The sequence below is a fragment of the Camelina sativa genome, chromosome 15 (genome assembly GCF_000633955.1).
Source record: "Camelina sativa cultivar DH55 chromosome 15, Cs, whole genome shotgun sequence".
Classification (NCBI taxonomy): Eukaryota; Viridiplantae; Streptophyta; class Magnoliopsida; order Brassicales; family Brassicaceae; genus Camelina; species Camelina sativa.
This window is the reverse complement of record NC_025699.1, coordinates 15,409,483-15,426,224: the sequence shown is the minus strand read 5'-3', so window position 1 is coordinate 15,426,224 and position 16,742 is coordinate 15,409,483. Positions and strand designations below refer to the sequence as shown.

The 16,742-nt window shown below is 33.9% G+C and overlaps 1 protein-coding gene and 1 long non-coding RNA gene across 4 annotated transcripts; both read right to left on the bottom strand.

Moving 5' to 3' along the window:
* LOC104746869 lies at nucleotides 1,320-3,580 on the bottom strand. The gene is made up of 3 exons (XR_761006.1): nucleotides 3,425-3,580; nucleotides 1,809-3,305; nucleotides 1,320-1,652 (listed from the first exon to the last, which is right to left on the bottom strand). It is a non-coding gene; the product is annotated as an uncharacterized LOC104746869 (long non-coding RNA).
* On the bottom strand, nucleotides 4,774-12,985 carry LOC104746868 (alpha-glucosidase 2). Of its 3 annotated transcripts, none has more exons than XM_010468411.2 (23): nucleotides 12,799-12,985; nucleotides 12,167-12,437; nucleotides 12,013-12,081; nucleotides 11,805-11,942; nucleotides 11,589-11,706; nucleotides 11,272-11,354; nucleotides 11,051-11,146; nucleotides 10,763-10,931; nucleotides 10,538-10,680; nucleotides 10,361-10,447; nucleotides 9,790-9,975; nucleotides 9,274-9,441; nucleotides 8,951-9,071; nucleotides 8,790-8,859; nucleotides 8,219-8,306; nucleotides 7,994-8,114; nucleotides 7,539-7,732; nucleotides 7,352-7,460; nucleotides 6,790-6,945; nucleotides 6,221-6,323; nucleotides 5,911-6,084; nucleotides 5,402-5,547; nucleotides 4,774-5,141 (listed from the first exon to the last, which is right to left on the bottom strand). In XM_010468411.2, the coding sequence occupies exons 1-23, from the start codon at nucleotides 12,954-12,956 to the stop codon at nucleotides 4,948-4,950; spliced, it is 3,162 nt and encodes a 1,053-aa protein (XP_010466713.1). In that variant the 5' UTR covers nucleotides 12,957-12,985; the 3' UTR covers nucleotides 4,774-4,947. The 3 variants fall into 3 exon arrangements, with proteins under 3 accessions (XP_010466713.1, XP_010466714.1, XP_019092447.1); XM_010468412.1 differs by having other exon boundaries at nucleotides 12,167-12,471; nucleotides 12,799-12,913; XM_019236902.1 differs by having other exon boundaries at nucleotides 12,167-12,485; nucleotides 12,799-12,891.

Here is a 16,742-nt window from a genome sequence, read left to right as displayed (position 1 = left end):
AAAAAAAAAAAAAAAAAAAAAAAAAAAAAAAAAAAAAAAAAAAAAAAAAAAAAAAAAAAAAAAAAAAAAAAAAAGCTGACCTCCATTAGACAAATCCAGCTGACTAACAAACATCCTTCATTTGAAATCGTACTATGATCTTATATCTCAAATATATTTAGGTGAACAAACCAAAGACCTTCTAACTAGGAAGCTTATAATACTTGATACACTATATATAGGCTTAAAGGCGAATCTTACCAAGCAAATGTCTTGCCAATGCATGTCTTACCCATACAAGATCACACCCTTTGGTGGGTTAACTCTCATATCATCATACACCTCGGGATGAGATAAAAGGGAGCTCAACTGCTTCCATGTCTCCTGAATCTGAGTTTCTAAACCTCAATTATGTCTGCATATGAATCCAGAGGAGGCTCCTCAATTTTCATCACAAAGGCAATTGGGAGACTCTGGTGGACAAAATCTCATGGAACTATGCACATCAGACTAGCTAGGTTTTAAACATTATCCTGGATTTATATTTGTTTCATTAATTAATTTAAACATCGAACATGTAAACTGATGTTCAAGGCTTCAAGCTACTACTAAAGTTGTCTCTGTCAATGTTACTGGTGTTGGGAGATTGTCTCACCATGATACTTAACGATTATTGACAATCGTTCAGTTTTCTTGATATTAACCGGTTCTTGCAAACAGTAAGATATATATATTTTTCATAAATTTTATCTCAGATCAAACTAATTTTAAATGCATCAAAGTTATAAACTTATTAAGTGATCGAAAAAAAATCATTCTTGTAAACCTATAATTTTTCGAAGCTTTTATTTTTGTTAATGCAATAACATGATTTTCTTTTAACATTCTTTAGTTGGTTTTCATGAGATTTCGAATTTTTGCTTAAGATGAGTTTCCTTTGTGACTTTAATAAAGGTGATTCATGATTTGTAAACTTGTGATTATTTTGATTTGATTTGAGTTATATGTTATATAAAAATAAAGGAAAAACTGCAAGGTATAGAATAAAGGAAAAAATTGTATGGTGTAGAATAAAGGAAAATGGAATATAAGAGACAGTTAGAATTATATTGTGTTCGGTCTTTATCTCTAATCAAAAAGCTATTTGTGCCTGACATCTGTTTTATATTTTGAAAGAGCATCTTTATTGGTAGGTTTATGATTTTGGGGTTCTTAGATTTTTTAGTATTAAAAAGTGTATTTTTATAAAATAAGAATCTTTTGTTTGTTAACTAAAATTGTATTCCTCCAATGGTAAACTCTTATAAGTGAGGTTCTTAGTTTTGAAAAAATAAACAAAATTTAATGTTTAAACATTGAAGATTTTATTATTGCATTTCATAAACTTTTAAACATACAAAACATAAAACCATATTAACATAGACGTAGAAATCACAAATAGAGAAAAAGATTAGTTGTAATCTTGATTTGTGTCAAACTTTAAACAAGATAAGCAACAATACCGAAGCAGGGAATAACATGTAGAGTTATTTCTAATGCAAAAAAATGTTGTTAATTAGCGTATATTTAGACATAGAAAATAAGAGAAGAAGCAATATCCTTTACATAAGGAGAAGAGAATTGCATCGTAAATTTGGTGGTTCTGAGACCCTCGATGAGCTCGGTTACAACATCTGCAATGCACAATAACGATAAATAAACAGCTTTTAAGTTACCAATTTTGATATGTCAAGAGCATGCAATTACCATATGAGGTTAATAAAAACAGAGAGCTTGAAACACAAAAGGAGAAGGAACGAAGAAAGAGAGACGAGGGATCAATCACGAACCATTGGGGTTGTTGATGAATTTTTTAGCCGGAGGAACCATGGTGTTAGCTTTAAGTGATATCAAATAGGATTCAGCTCACATGGGGAAGAGAAAAATCGAGAATTTGATACTCAACAGTCAACAATGGCAGAAAGGAGGAGAGAAAGTAAAGAAAAAGAAGAAGAAGAAGTGACCTGGAACCACACAATAAATTGAGTTAGCTTTTCTAAATCACTGATCTGATGATCTTTGGAATCAACCTTTGTATAACCTTCAAACCCCCTAATTAGCTCAGCTTTAAAACTATGAAGAGACCCATCCAAATCTCTATACAAAAACCTCAGCTAAAGACATGGAGACATATACATCTCTACACAATAGATCAATCACAACCCAAACAACAATTCAGCGATATAATCATTGGTGAATGAGACTTTCCGATTTCAAACTTGCCGATTACATGAAAGAGAGCCGCCGTTGAACCGTCGGTGGAGATGATGAATGAACGGGGTTGAACAGCCCGTGGCCACCGAAAGTTGAATCATTCTTCTCTGGTTGCAATCGATTTTTGAGAGAAATCTCTTGATTTCGCAGTCTCTCCGTCGAGAAAGAGAAAACCATAGTCATCAACAAAAAAAAAATATTTCTTCTGTATTAAAGCAACACCAAACAATTATCGAACACGTCTAGCCCTTCTTATGTTCTCTTAATTAAGAAGCAATTCTTAGCAATAAAGATGGTCTAAAATAATAAAAATATGTTTATAAATTTACACCATTACATCATAACGCCTATAGTTTATAAATTTACTTATAAATAATGAAAATATGTTTTGCGAAAATCCAAAATAAAAAAAAAATAAAAAAAAGGTTGAGAAACGTCTAATGTGTAATGGTGTAAATGCAAGATAGATCATCTAATATTTTCATTTCTATTATTTTATATTTAAAGTTTTGATCATTCTCATTTTGTAAATAATCCCATAAAAAAAGTAAACTATCGCGCGCAGCAGATAATTTCATAAATACATAAGAAAGATCTATTATATCCATTACACGCCAGAATTCCAGGTGACAAGACTCAAGCAACTATAAACAACGATATGATCCCCACTTTTTATAATCAAATTAATGAAGATGAATGAAAAATCTTATCCACTTTCTCTGTGTGGAGTGGAACAATAATAAACATTTAAAGATGGTGGACACGACTACCATATCATTATTTTCAATGAAACTGTTATTGATAATTCAGAAGTGATCTCCACTAACCACTTCATTGATTCGGATTATGTAAGTTCCAATCACTACACAAAAGATATTGGTGGAGATCACTTTTGAATTATCAACAACAATTTCATTGAAGATAGTGATGTAGTAGTCTTGTCCACCATTTAAAACGTATATCATTGTATAACACATAAAAAGAAGTGGATAACAATTTTCATTCATCTTCGTTAATTTGATTATCAAAAGTGTGATCAAATCTTTTTTTATAGTTGCTTTAATCATGTCAGCCTACAAAGTAAAAGAGAAAGATATGGATTAGTTCGAGCAAATAAGTTGGTAAATTATTTTTTTGCCAAATAGGAAGGAATTTGATATGAAATATCAACCATATTGGTTTAAGAACTTACAAAATCAGTTCTAAGGTGTCATCAACTTCATCGACTTTCCTCCAGTTTCTAAAGACTTTGACACAAATTTTCCGATGAGATCTCCATGAATGAAGATCTTTCACTCTGTCGAAGTGAACCATTTCTTGGAATTGCTATGGTGTATATATTATAATAAGCTAATATAGGAGATATATAATAGTGATAATAATTAGGTTTGATTTTATAGGCAAAATGAAAATCGGCATATGCTATAGGATATATGCTATAGAATATATGATTTAGTGACTATATGATATTGAAAATATCTTCTTGTACTTATATCTTTTCCTTTTACTATCTAAAATAAATAACCATATTACATTTGGTGAAGATTACAGTGAAGTTTAATTGAGATTTATCATCTTAGTGTAATCGAGCTAAATTTGAAATGTGTGATTATTTTTAATTGAATGAGACTTGTAGAAAGGAAGATTAAAATGTAATCGAGCTAAATTTTAAATGTGTCATTTATAGGGTCGAATTCGGAGTGTTACACTAACGAATCGTTGCTTCAGTTTTATATCTCGCTATTCGATAGTTTCAGAATGAGTTGTCACACGGTCAATTAAAACCATGAACCTAACAAAGAAGTAAAAGCATAAAAATTAAAATTAAAATTTAATTCTCATATAAGGATCATTTCTTTTCTATGAACAAAAAAAAAACCCACATGGAGCCCTCCACATGCTTAAAACGTCGACAGTAACCAATAATTTTGAGATTTCTCCATCATCAAGATAAGCTCTTAATTACCAATGATAAATATTTACAACAAATAACAAAAATCAATTTCTATGAATTTATAGAAAATAGTCAAATATGGGAATTTGTTTTTACTAGTAAATTAGTTGAAATAACTATTAGATAAAAAAAATCCAAAAAAATATGACACAAAAAATTGTTTAATTCAATAATAGAAACAAACACAAGGAATATAAAACACTAGACAACAGGAATTTTTTGATTCGAGATTAAAATATTCTTATTGCCCACTTATTGTCCATTCATAAAAATCGAATACAAAAAATATCTTAACTATGTCATCACCTCACATACTTTTTTTTTTTTTTTGTCAAACCACCTTACAACCTAAAATATACCATTAGGCATTAGCATAGAAAATGTTCCACGAGTGAGTAACTGTAACCCCGACGTAATAATAACTCATGTAAAAGTAAGTTATTGGCTATTAAGGCTTGTATGAATGAGTTAGATTTTCGATTTTACGAGATAAGTGGCAAACACTTGATGGGAAGATTCAAAGATATAGTTTAAACACTCGAAACGAAACTGTCTATTTCTCAAAAACAAAATTCAAAGACGGCCCCTAGTCAAACCAAAGCTCACATATCCGATTATTTCGGTAGCGAAATATGCAATATACAACAAAATGTCGCACACATTGATATAGTGTAAATCTTGACCACAACTGTCCATATATTCACTTATTTATGCACATATAATGGACAACCCAGTAGTCAAACAGAACTTTGCGAATACATTTATGGGAAACTTGTGACTTCATATTCATGTTCTATTTTCAGAGGAGATTCCTTGGAAACAGGTCGATCTTCAGACCAGAGCTCCAAGTTAACGGTTCCACAGTCCCAATGAACGATACATTTGAATACCTGACTAACATCAAATCTGTTTACCAGCCGTAGATTGAGACTCTTGTCCACCAGCATCCATTCACCTGAAAAGAACAGAGAAGAAGATTGTTCGCACAAACGTTACATGATCCATATCATTAGGGAGGTTCTCTTCATCCAAAAGGTATCATAATTAAAGTTGATCAGTAAGGAAATATCTTCACAGGTTTAAAGTTGCTAAAGCCTCTGTTGCTGGGGTTTTTTTTAGTAATTCTCTACTGTTAAGCTGAAGTATCACATTCTTCTTTCTGTTTCCGCTTTTGATTGAAATGAGAACGATATGAAAGGGTGTACAAGTACTTACCGTGTGGGAGGCTGTTCCCTGCATATAACTGCTCTCCAGAATCTGGCCAAACTTCATGCTTTGAACCATCAATCGACGTGAATGAGACAAACGATTCAGTTGGATGCATAAGATAGAAAGTTGGATGGACTCTTAAGCATACCAGCCTGCAGTGTTTATTAACACAAAAAAAAAAGATAAAGACAGGGAGTTTGAATCATAATCTCGACTTGAAAAGGATTCAAGCATCTATATACTAGCTGCCAGAAATAAAACCTCCTAGTGACTCACAAGCAACCTATTATCTGCAAAGTCTACTTAAATTACACAACAGGATTACTATATACATATATTGGATTTTTACTGTTCTACTAAGACTACTATAGTTATGTAACCATACAAATTGTGTTAGGTACTTTAATGTGAAAATCTCTCTGTTCCTTTTTCATTCTCACTAAAACGATCTAGAAAAAAACTCTTAAGCATAGGCATGGAGGCAAAAAAGGAAAGTGTGAAACAAGTAGACAAACCTTGAAAATCCTCCAGAACCAGCACCAACACTACGGGCCTCAATGTTAGAGGCGATCCGAAAAACTCGAGGATTATCTTTAGGTATACTTATTTTACGCCGAAGAATCAGTCCACCGCCTACATCACCTTCTAGGATAAGAGACTCTTCCTCTCCTGCATGTTCCAAATCCCTCCTACACGAGATGGATCAAACAATTCAGCAACACACGTACATATAACACAAAGAAAGCTTTGTATTCATGTCAACAATCATCGCATACATGAAAAAGGCGCATGTGAGAAAGAAAAAAAATGTCAAAGTAAACTCACTCAATGACACTATATTCTTCAGTACATCCAGCTGACCGGTACTCAGTTCCACTGTACTCTTCATAACCACTGATATCTATCCTGCTATGAAGCCACTGAACTCCTGCAAATTGTAAGCAACCAAAATATAATATCTGGAAATTCTATAAAGCACCATGGACATAACCTGGTCAACATTTAACCATGATCTAATTCTTAGATCATTATTATGTCCACAAAAACCAAGCAATTTTACATTTGCTACGGTATGAAAAAAAAACTGAGATGTTAGTCATGGCAGCAGAAGAAGTTTAGTTAAGAAGCTAATATGAAAACTTGACAATAAAGGAAAAAAAACCGGTTGTTATTCTTGGCAACACACAATATAAATAGCATAGTAACATGGGTTGTCTGGTCGATCATAGTAATATCGTGTCTCTTAAAAGAGAGGCTGAGGTTAATTACACAAAGAAACAGAACTTGCGTATGATCCTGAGCCTCCTCCACAATAAAAATATTTCATTTCATAAACGATCTGCAACTTTTTCAAGCTTAATAGTAGACCGAGAAACAGTTTGTCGGTATAATACCTGATGGAACATGTGTCATAGACAATATCCTTCCACCAATCCAAGGAACTACATTAAGTTTCCAGTCGCCACTGCTTAGCTCAACTGGCTCCCTTGAAAGTTCCATTCCCTTTTGTCCGAGGAGTACTTCCTTCTCAGGTATCAATTTTGTATTTTCTACATTTTAATAATACACATTGAAGTCACTATGCAAGTAAACAACTATGATAACTAGAATTCGAGTATACGTCACAAATTCACTTTCAAATGAATATTTCATCAAACAAAATATACAAGCGAAAGCTATAATTATCAGTAGCACATACTTAGGAAGAAGATAGCTATACTCTGCAAATGTTTACTGCAGTATGTATAGGTTCATGGAACTAACGATCTTATATGAAAGCAGGGAGCAACTCGGTTAACACAGTAAATAATTTTAAATCAAAAATAAGGTGAAGGATGTAACTAGGTATTATGGAGAACTTGAAGACTGCAGTTAATAACCAGAAGAGATACATCTCAATAACTACAAACCTGATTATAGAAGTAACTACAAACATATTAAGAAGAGTTGTTGTACCCATATGAAGTTTAAAGCGCTTATTGCTTGTGGATATTAACTCTGAAACTTCACTTTCTGAAGGCACCTTAATGTGGATAATCTCTCCATCCGTTCCCCAAGCATCAAGCTGTTCAACACTATCTAGATTTAGATGTTTTGAAATTATAAATACACATTATTATTTTAAGAAGAGAGTGAGCAGTACCATCGCACCGCCTCCTAGTAATAATTGGACATGAACACGGCGTTTTGGCCTCTGCCAGTCTCCTTCAGTTTTCGAAACCTTGACAGTGACAGTGGCAGAATGTCGCTCAGCGATGTAGTGTGTAACTAGAAATCTGCCTTTAGTGTAGCCATATCCATCTCCATCATCCTCAAACAAGAGTCCTTTAGCTTTCCCTGACAGAGACAAACGAAGTATTAATGTATTATCCTGCTTATTACGAGATTTACAATATGAACACTACAACAAGGACTTCCAAAAGTATTACATTATGATTTATTCTCTTTCACGAGTTTCAATAACATGATACCTATCTCACTATATAATACCTTGTTATCTGATATATAAGTTGCAACAAGACAAACAGATGCAGAGTGGAAAGAAGTTATATTTTCAGATCATTGGTCTCCTCTGTCTGGATCGAATGCTAAACTTACCATTTTCATCTAATGACACAAGTAGGGTCAAGTCATCTGACATACTAAACTCCCCAACATGCAGATGTGGAGGAGCCAATGATATGATGGATCCACCTTGTAAATATAACGTTGGCAAATCCTGACATCATGAAACGAACAACCAATATGTGAAGAAATGAAAACAAAATATAAGTTCTTTCACAAAGAATATAAAGTCGCAATCACAACTGTTAGCAACCATACCGGATGTGAATCTTCAAAATCAAACCTCAGCCAAGTTCCTCTTGGCAATATGTGCTGAAGCTCATGTGATCCCTGACTAGACAACGTGCTAGACAATGATAGAAACAAACCAAAGAAAACCTGATGAGTATCAGTGTTTGATAGATAAACTACAGAAATGATAAAATACATTTTTCCTGAAAGCATTTGCAGAAAATGACTGAAGAAGAATGAGACATTGTACGGTAAGAAATTTTTATGATGAAAGTGTGTATTCAGTTGGGATTATTAAAGAAAAGTTTTAAAACAAAACACTTGAAACACCATCGTGACCAAACATCATAAAATGTCAATCAGTGCTCGACAAATGGTTCTAGTTACTTAAACATTCTAAAAGTCCTAAATCTGATCACTTGTTCTGAAAATCAACTCAAATAGCACTTCATCAAGTGGCCAAAATCAGACCACAAATAACAAAACAAAGCAGAGTCATGAAATCAGAAATCTGTAACAAAAGAAAGCAAAGATTTTGAAAATCTTCGTACGCGACTGCAAAATAAATCGGTCAATGTCTGAAAAAGAAGAAGAAAACCTTGCATATATGAGAAGCGGACCCAAAAGAAAGGCGTTTTCAACAGTCCTTAGCCGAGAATCCTTAGGGTCTGCGTTTATGAAGACACGGATAAAGAAGAGAAAGTAAGATTTTATTGCATTAGTTCAAGAGATGGAATACATTGTTTTACGCAAACCTACCAGCGAAGAATATTGGAGCTGCAACTGGAGAACCAGTTGTATGGGCGATGTAAAATAGGGTGTAAAAATGTGGTAGGAGTTGGTAGCGCCTCTTCAGTGCGGCACGGCAGACTTCCTCACACTAAATAAAAGACTAATTCATAAGTGACAACAAAATCCTAAATCAAGAATTATTGACTTTCTTTATGAGATTACAAATTTACAAGTAGTTGCAGGTCACTAGTAGAAGAGGTAGTACTTTTGCATGTCTATCAATCTTATTTTTTATAATATAAAAATTATTTGTGAAGCCAAAGTAGCATGATTTGAAAGCAAGACACTACCTCTTCTCCGAAGGACCACGGTTCATGGTCATCAGTGCCAGCCTCTGAATGGCCACGACAGAATGGAAACATAGCTCCAACACCCATCCAGCGTCCAAATAGCCGCGGAGTCGCATTGCCAGCAAAGCCACCGATATCTGGCCCTGATAATGGCTGGCCACTAAGCCCCTGTATATAATTTTAATGTCTCATAGTTAATAGGTGTTGCGAAAGTTCATTTATTGAACGCAAAAGAAAATTATATTATTCCACACAGTTCTTTGGCTAAATTGAGAAATACTATAAAACAACCATATTTTCACTCATTTCTGTTGTTAGCTCTACCACAGTAAGGAAATATGTATGCTATAAGCAACACCAAAGCTTAAAAGAACAGCAGACAATTCCTGATGTAAGTCAGCCAAAGTTAATAGTCATGAATATAAACTTTTAGGTCTTCAGAGTAAAATTAGCACAAAATAAATTAACGTGAATGATAATTCTATAATAAGGATACAACGATCCAGAAATTCTTACCAGCTGAAGTACCATGGATATAGACATATGTAAATGCTCCCAGTTTGAAAGATTATCTCCTGTCCAAGTTGCAGCATATCTTTGGCTACCTATGAATCCAGCCCTTGTCAATACAAAAGGTCGCTTATTCTTTTCAGCGAGCTCCATCCCTTCATAGGTTGATCTTGCCATCAGCATCCCGTAGACCTAGACAACAGGAAATTTTGGCTAAGTTATCTTGAAGTGTCTAAAATCGTACCTCCATCATGCACGAAGACAGCTATGGCAGGTACAAAAGGTATTTTTTAGGCATTAATTTTCACTCTATATGCACTTCAAATGTCCCAAGTTTTAAAAGGGTGAAGGGAACCCTTAGCATAGAGATTCATGAAAAATTTCTCGGAAGCTATTAGAAAAAGTTTTAAGAGCAGTAACAGAGAACCATAAAAAGACAAGTAATAGTCGTATCTGTCTATCACTCTATATTTGTATAAACATATACAATACTACTCTGGAACGATGATAATCCAAGCACCTACCACATATTTCCATAACTAGGATAACATCAGACACAGTAGAAAAAGAAAGTTACATTGTGATAATGTGAGTGGTTTTGAACACCTCCAAGCTCATCATCTCCACGGTGAATATTGTTCTCAGGCATCGTCTTTGTCACGACCTGGACGTTATCAAACATGACCATATGAAAACTCAATATAGATTCCAGCCTAGAAATTAACAAAGGATGAACATCGTAGAAAATGTTTACTTTGAAAACTGCAGGCTCATTCATATCATTCCATATACCATCAACACCATTTGAAACAAAGTCCTTCACCAAATTAGCCCACCAAGTGCGAGTTTTGGAATTTGTATAGTCAGGAAAAGCGCAAGGCCCAGGCCAAACTTCACCTATTGAAACCAAACATATAATACCAGCAATTTATGAAACCATTCTAAGAAAGCATAAAAAAGTGAAATGGAAGTCAAATACCAATAAATGGCTTCCCATCTGCTCGGCTAATCCAAACATCATTTTTACTCCCACTATCGTACACATAATAACCTTCCTCATGTTTGATTCCAGGGTCAAGCATCCAGATTGCTTTGAAACCATTCTTATGGAGATCTTTCGTCAAAGCATTTGGATCGGGGAAACGCTCCTAAACATAGTATTCCAAAAATTTCTTATAATCTCAATACAAAACTTCTATCTATGTAAGCCATGGTGAGCACTGCTACTAAAATCCACTTGGGATGATCTTAAAGAGAATAAACATGCCTTGTCAAATGTGAAACAACGAAAACCATCCATGTAATCAATGTCCATCCATATCACGTCAGAAGGAATTTTCTTGTCACGAAACATTTGAGCAATCTGAACTCACCAACACAATGATGAAAATATGACAGCGAGGTCCAAAATTTAGAAACTGAACATAAAGTTTCATTTCTCTCATTATCTTTTCAGCAGCCAGCCAAAATATGAACAAAAACACTGACCTCAGCTACTCGCTTGGCAGACATATAACTCCAACGGCATTGGTGGTAGCCTAAGGCCCACTTTGGAGGCATAAAAACAGTTCCTGATAAGTAGAAAATTATAAATTATTCAAATCAGAACAATCTTTACCGGAGAAATGATAGACAGAACAAAAGTAAAGAGTAAACAATAGTCAACATACACATTAAATAAACAAAGATCCTTTCTAGAGGGATTAATTCCTAAGAGAAGCGTGTCACTTTTAGTCACCCAGCCAAGTTAATAGATCACATAAGAAACGTTTCAATGGCACAAAGAAGCGCAATTAAGAAATTACCAATGGCGTGTGACAGGGACTCCAAAACAGCAGTGGGTGAGGAGAATGGACCAAATGTGATTATTGGATATGATGTTGGGGCAATAATTATTATACTTCCCTCTTTCCGTAGATCAATCTGGACAAGAAAAGTATGTTAATGCAATGGAAAAGATAGATTACATTGCAACGTGGATCCACAAAAGAGAGATGGCACCAGCTAGGATATTCATATACCTCACACTTTCGTGTTGTATCAGCAAGAACTCCAAGTGTTTCTCCAGTTGGAAGGACAACTAGAACCCATGGATGTGACTGGTACAGTGAAGTGGTTCCAGGGCCATATCCCCATGCATCAGTGTTCCAAGTAAAAACCTGAACATTAGACTCACCAAATTAATCATGCTAAAGAACTGATGATGGTTGTATTAAGTGAATGACTCACCCGTTTCCCTGTTCTCTCCAGCTGACCACTAACTTCTCCCGTCCCATAAAACGACGTACCAGGAGAAAACTGCATCACAAGTTAAGCATTAATTGAACTACCATTATCTTTCTAGATCATGTCAGCTCGAGATAAAAAAAAAAAAAACACAAACCTCAAAAGTGACAACTTGTTGGTCCTGAAGACAAGCACAAGTGGGAATAAATGCTGGAACATTCTGAGATACAATAGGCACTTCCCGGTCTTTACTATTCTTAAACGAAACACTAGGAAATGCAGCTTTCCTATGCTCAACAGAACAGTCAAACCGGAAAACTCCCTGCTCCAAAATCGGCTGGAAAATCATATCAGTCGAACCCATCTCTACAGTTTCAGAGCTATCTCCACTTAGAGTCATCCTAACTAAAGATTTTTTCCGGTTCCTTCTGCATGCAAGGTGGTTGTACTAGTGTGTAAGTTCTGCAATGACATATCTCCAAACAAAAGAGGGCATAAATAAACAATTAGACTCCATCTAACGACAACACAAGTTAGTTATTAACCAAAAACATGAGCAAAAGAGAAACCCAGAGAAAGAGAACAAGGAATTAAAAATTGGAAAATATTCGATTTCAACAGCAATTGTTTAGCTTAAAATTTTTGATTTTTGAATTCAGAGTTCTAATAGAATTGATCCATTCACTTTCATATAGTCACCAGTAAAATCGTGGAACCCAGAGAATCAAACTAATCCTTCGTATGAGAGATATGATCAGAAGAAATAGCAAAGAGTGCAAGAAACAAAACCTGACAGTGCTCTCGACGACGAGATGGAAGGATCTAATCGCGGGAAGGAACAGAAACGGAGCGATCGGATTCAGCGAGTGATACTGATGAGAGCAACCATTAAAGAAGAAGGAAGAAGCTCGAGTTTTGGTAGAGAGTGTCAGTAATGATCTCTCCATTGGTTGACACTTAGCTCAATTTTTTTTTTTTTGCTTTTCCTTTTAATTTTCCCTTGTTGTAATATCGAGATAAGTCAATAAAAGAATTTTCATTTTGTTTAGAAAACATAACTTTTTTTTTTTCTGACAATGAAGAAATACTTTAATCTACAGTATGATTTTATATAACACTTTTTATGGTTACAAAATATACAAATGAATTTTTTTTTTTTAGGAATAATTTGATTGTATATCCAAAATAGAAATTGGAAATTGGAAACACACTCAATTTTTTGTTATTTTATTTAAAATTTATTAAAGTAACTAAAATTTAAGTTATTTAACTATATTCATAATTGGTTTAACAATAAATATAGTGTATTTAAATATACATCTATTTTTTAAAACAGTCGAGTAAATAGAAAATTGAATTTTCTTGAATTAAATATATTTAAATTCATAATTAATTTAAATTCAATCATTATTCAGAAAAATTACCAAATAAATTCAAACTCTAAATAAATTTTAGTTGCATAACTAGTAAGAATATTACAGAACTATATTGTGTATCGTAAATGTTTTAAAATATTTTTTCATTAGATTAAAGAAGTTGCATTGAAAAACAATTGAAAAATATGTCTTGTAGTCTAAGAGAGAGCAAGCCAAGTTCCAACACCCCACTTGTGATCTAGTTGATGATGAGGGTTAATCACATACCGTTTTTTGTCTTAGGTTGAAATTTTAAAACAAAACGAATCTTTACCAAAAAAATTATTTATGTCTTTTTCTTATTTTGAATTGATTTGGCTTTGTTTCTAGATATAAGTAAACAATATTGCGGTAACAACTAATTGAATCTCTATTACAAAAAATATAGTTGAAGATTCTGAATTGAATTACAAATAGAATGAAAGTCCTTCTGTTTTGAGTACCTATGTTCTACGTCTAAGGCTATAATTTTTTTAAAAAATCTGTTTGGTTTTGTTTCTTGATATAAGTAAATAATAATGTGTTAACAACTAACTGAATCTATATTGAACAAAGTAGTTGAAGAGTTTGAAACCGAGTTACAAAGAGAATGAAATTTCTTCAACTTTGAATATGTATGGTTCAACATCTACAACTATAAGTTTTATATTATGAAATAGAATTGTGATTAATCCATCACAAGACACATGTTACGACACTTGTTTTTGTAATATTACACCAACTTCCATTTGTCATTACCACAACTAATAGGTAGTGACTCATGTGTTTTGTAATGCACTATAAATAGGAGTTGTATAATAAGAATGATATACATAAGTTCCTTGATCAAAAACACTCTCAAAGTCTCTCTCTCTCGGCTGTTCTCTCCCTCTCTCTCTCTTTGTTAGTTCTTGTTTTCTTTACAAAGTGTTACAAAACACAAAGCTTATAAGTGTTTTGTAGTCATAGTTCACAATACTTCTCTTCTACTACTCTTTGTTTTCTCTTGTCTCATACACCATTATATAGTGGTTTCTCAACATGTTATCAGCACGATCAACTCTCGATTCGTCATCCGTTTGAGGTAAGATTTAAGTTTTGTTAAAATTGTTTGAATTTAATTATTTTACATGCATGTTACTATATGTATAATCTATAGAGTAAAAATCTATACATACTTCTTGATCTAATGGTAGGCTCTGCCTCCTTGATCATTTAGATCTACATTCTTGATCATTATGGTAGGCTCTGCCTCCTTGATCATATGTTCAGATCTATATATTTGAATTATATGGAAGGCTATGCCTCCTAAATTGATTGTTTCAATTTATGAATATATTATATAGCTTATGATTTTGTTTTATAGTCTATATTTATTGCTAAAAACAAGATTTTACAGAATTATTTCATAAAATTTTATATTTAACAAATTGTCTTATTATTTATATAGTAATCATGTCAAACTTGGCAAAGCTTGAATTCGCCGCCCTTGATGTCTCTTGAAAAAATTATATGACATGGGCACTGGATGTAAAATTTTATCTAAAAGGTAATGGGCTTCTCAAAACCATTGATCCGTCAGAAACGGGATTAGAAGAGGAAAAAGCAAGAACCATGATGTTCTTGCGTCATCATCTCCACGATGGTTTAAAAAATGAATACATCACGAGAGAAAATCCTGCAGATCTTTGGATCGCGCTCAAGGATAGGTTTGATCACCAAAAGTATGTGATCTTACCAAAAGCCAAACATGAATGGCTAAACCTGAGGTTTCAGGATTACAAAAGTGTAAGTGAGTACAATTCCGCTTTGTTCGGAATCACTTCAAGGATGGCTCTCTGCGGAGAAGAAGTTTCCGATTATGATATGATCGAGAAAATATTCCAAACTTTCCATCCTTCAAATGTACTCCTACAGCAACAATATCGAGAAAGAGGGTATACTCGATATTCTGAATTAATGCAAGTTTTGCATGTTGCTGAACAAAATAATGAGCTCGTGATGATAAATCATCAAACCCGTCCAACTGGATCAGCTCCACTTTCAGAAGTGAATGTTGCTACATCCAGCTATAATAATTGGCAAGGACGAGGACGTGGACGCGGACGCGGTCGAGGCCGTGGTCATGGTCGTGGAGGAGGTCGTGGAGAAGGTCGTGGACGAGGAAGAGGAAGAGGTTTCTCTCCTAATGACTTCAACGCAAGAAAAACCAACAAGCATCTTCAAATTAATAATGTTGGTCGCGTTATAAAGAAACAAGATGAAAGTACTTGTTACAGATGCGGCATGAAAGGACATTGGTACCAGACCTGTCGTATTCCAAAACATTTGGCCGATCTGTATCAAGCATCTCAACAGGCAAAAGAAAGGAATGTTGAGACCAACCTCATCTCTGATGAAGCTGGACCTTCTTACCATGGCCTAAACGATGAACCCCATCTTGATATAGCAGATTTTCTCATTGATAATGAAAACGGAAAATCATGCGAATAAGGCCTATATGCCATGATATGCTTTGTCATAGTTTGATATGTACTTTATGTTTATAAAATGTTTTTTGGATAATAGTTTTATTGTAATATATGATAAGTTTTTTTTGTAAGACTTTATGTTATTTTATTAATGTTTATTTTATAAATATTTTATCTCAGAAAATGTCAAATTTTGAGATTGAGGATGGAGATATGTGTCTAGCAGACAGTGCTACAACGCATTCAATACTTAAAGAGAAAAAATATTTCTCCTCTCTCAAAATAAAAGACTCCGCTAGAAGCGTGAGCACTATATGTGGTAATGCAAAGATTATTATAGGCTCTGGAAAAGCCAGTTTTTCAATGCCAAGGGGAACAAAATTTGAAATTGATGCATTATATTGCCCCAAGTCTCATAGAAACTTGATTAGTTTCAGAGATATCCGAAGAAATGGATATCATATAGAGACTCTGAATAAGAATAGCATTGAATATCTTTGCATAACATCTGAGGAGAAACATATATTGGAAGAATTACCAATGTTATCCTCTGGATTGTATTGCACAAAAATAAATAATTTCGCATCTTATGTTACAGTAAACTCTAAGTTTACTAGTACATTTAAGATATGGCATGAAAGACTTGGACATCCTGGTTCAGTTATGATGCGAAAAATTGTGCAAAATTCCAATGGTCATCCATTGAAGAACGAAAAGATTTTTAGATCTGATGAGTTTTCATGTGATGCATGTTCTCAAGGAAAACTCATAATTCGGCCATCGCCAGCCAAAATTGGGAATGAATCACCATTGTTCTTAGAGAGAATACATGGTGATATATGTGGACCTATCCACCCTTCATGCGGGC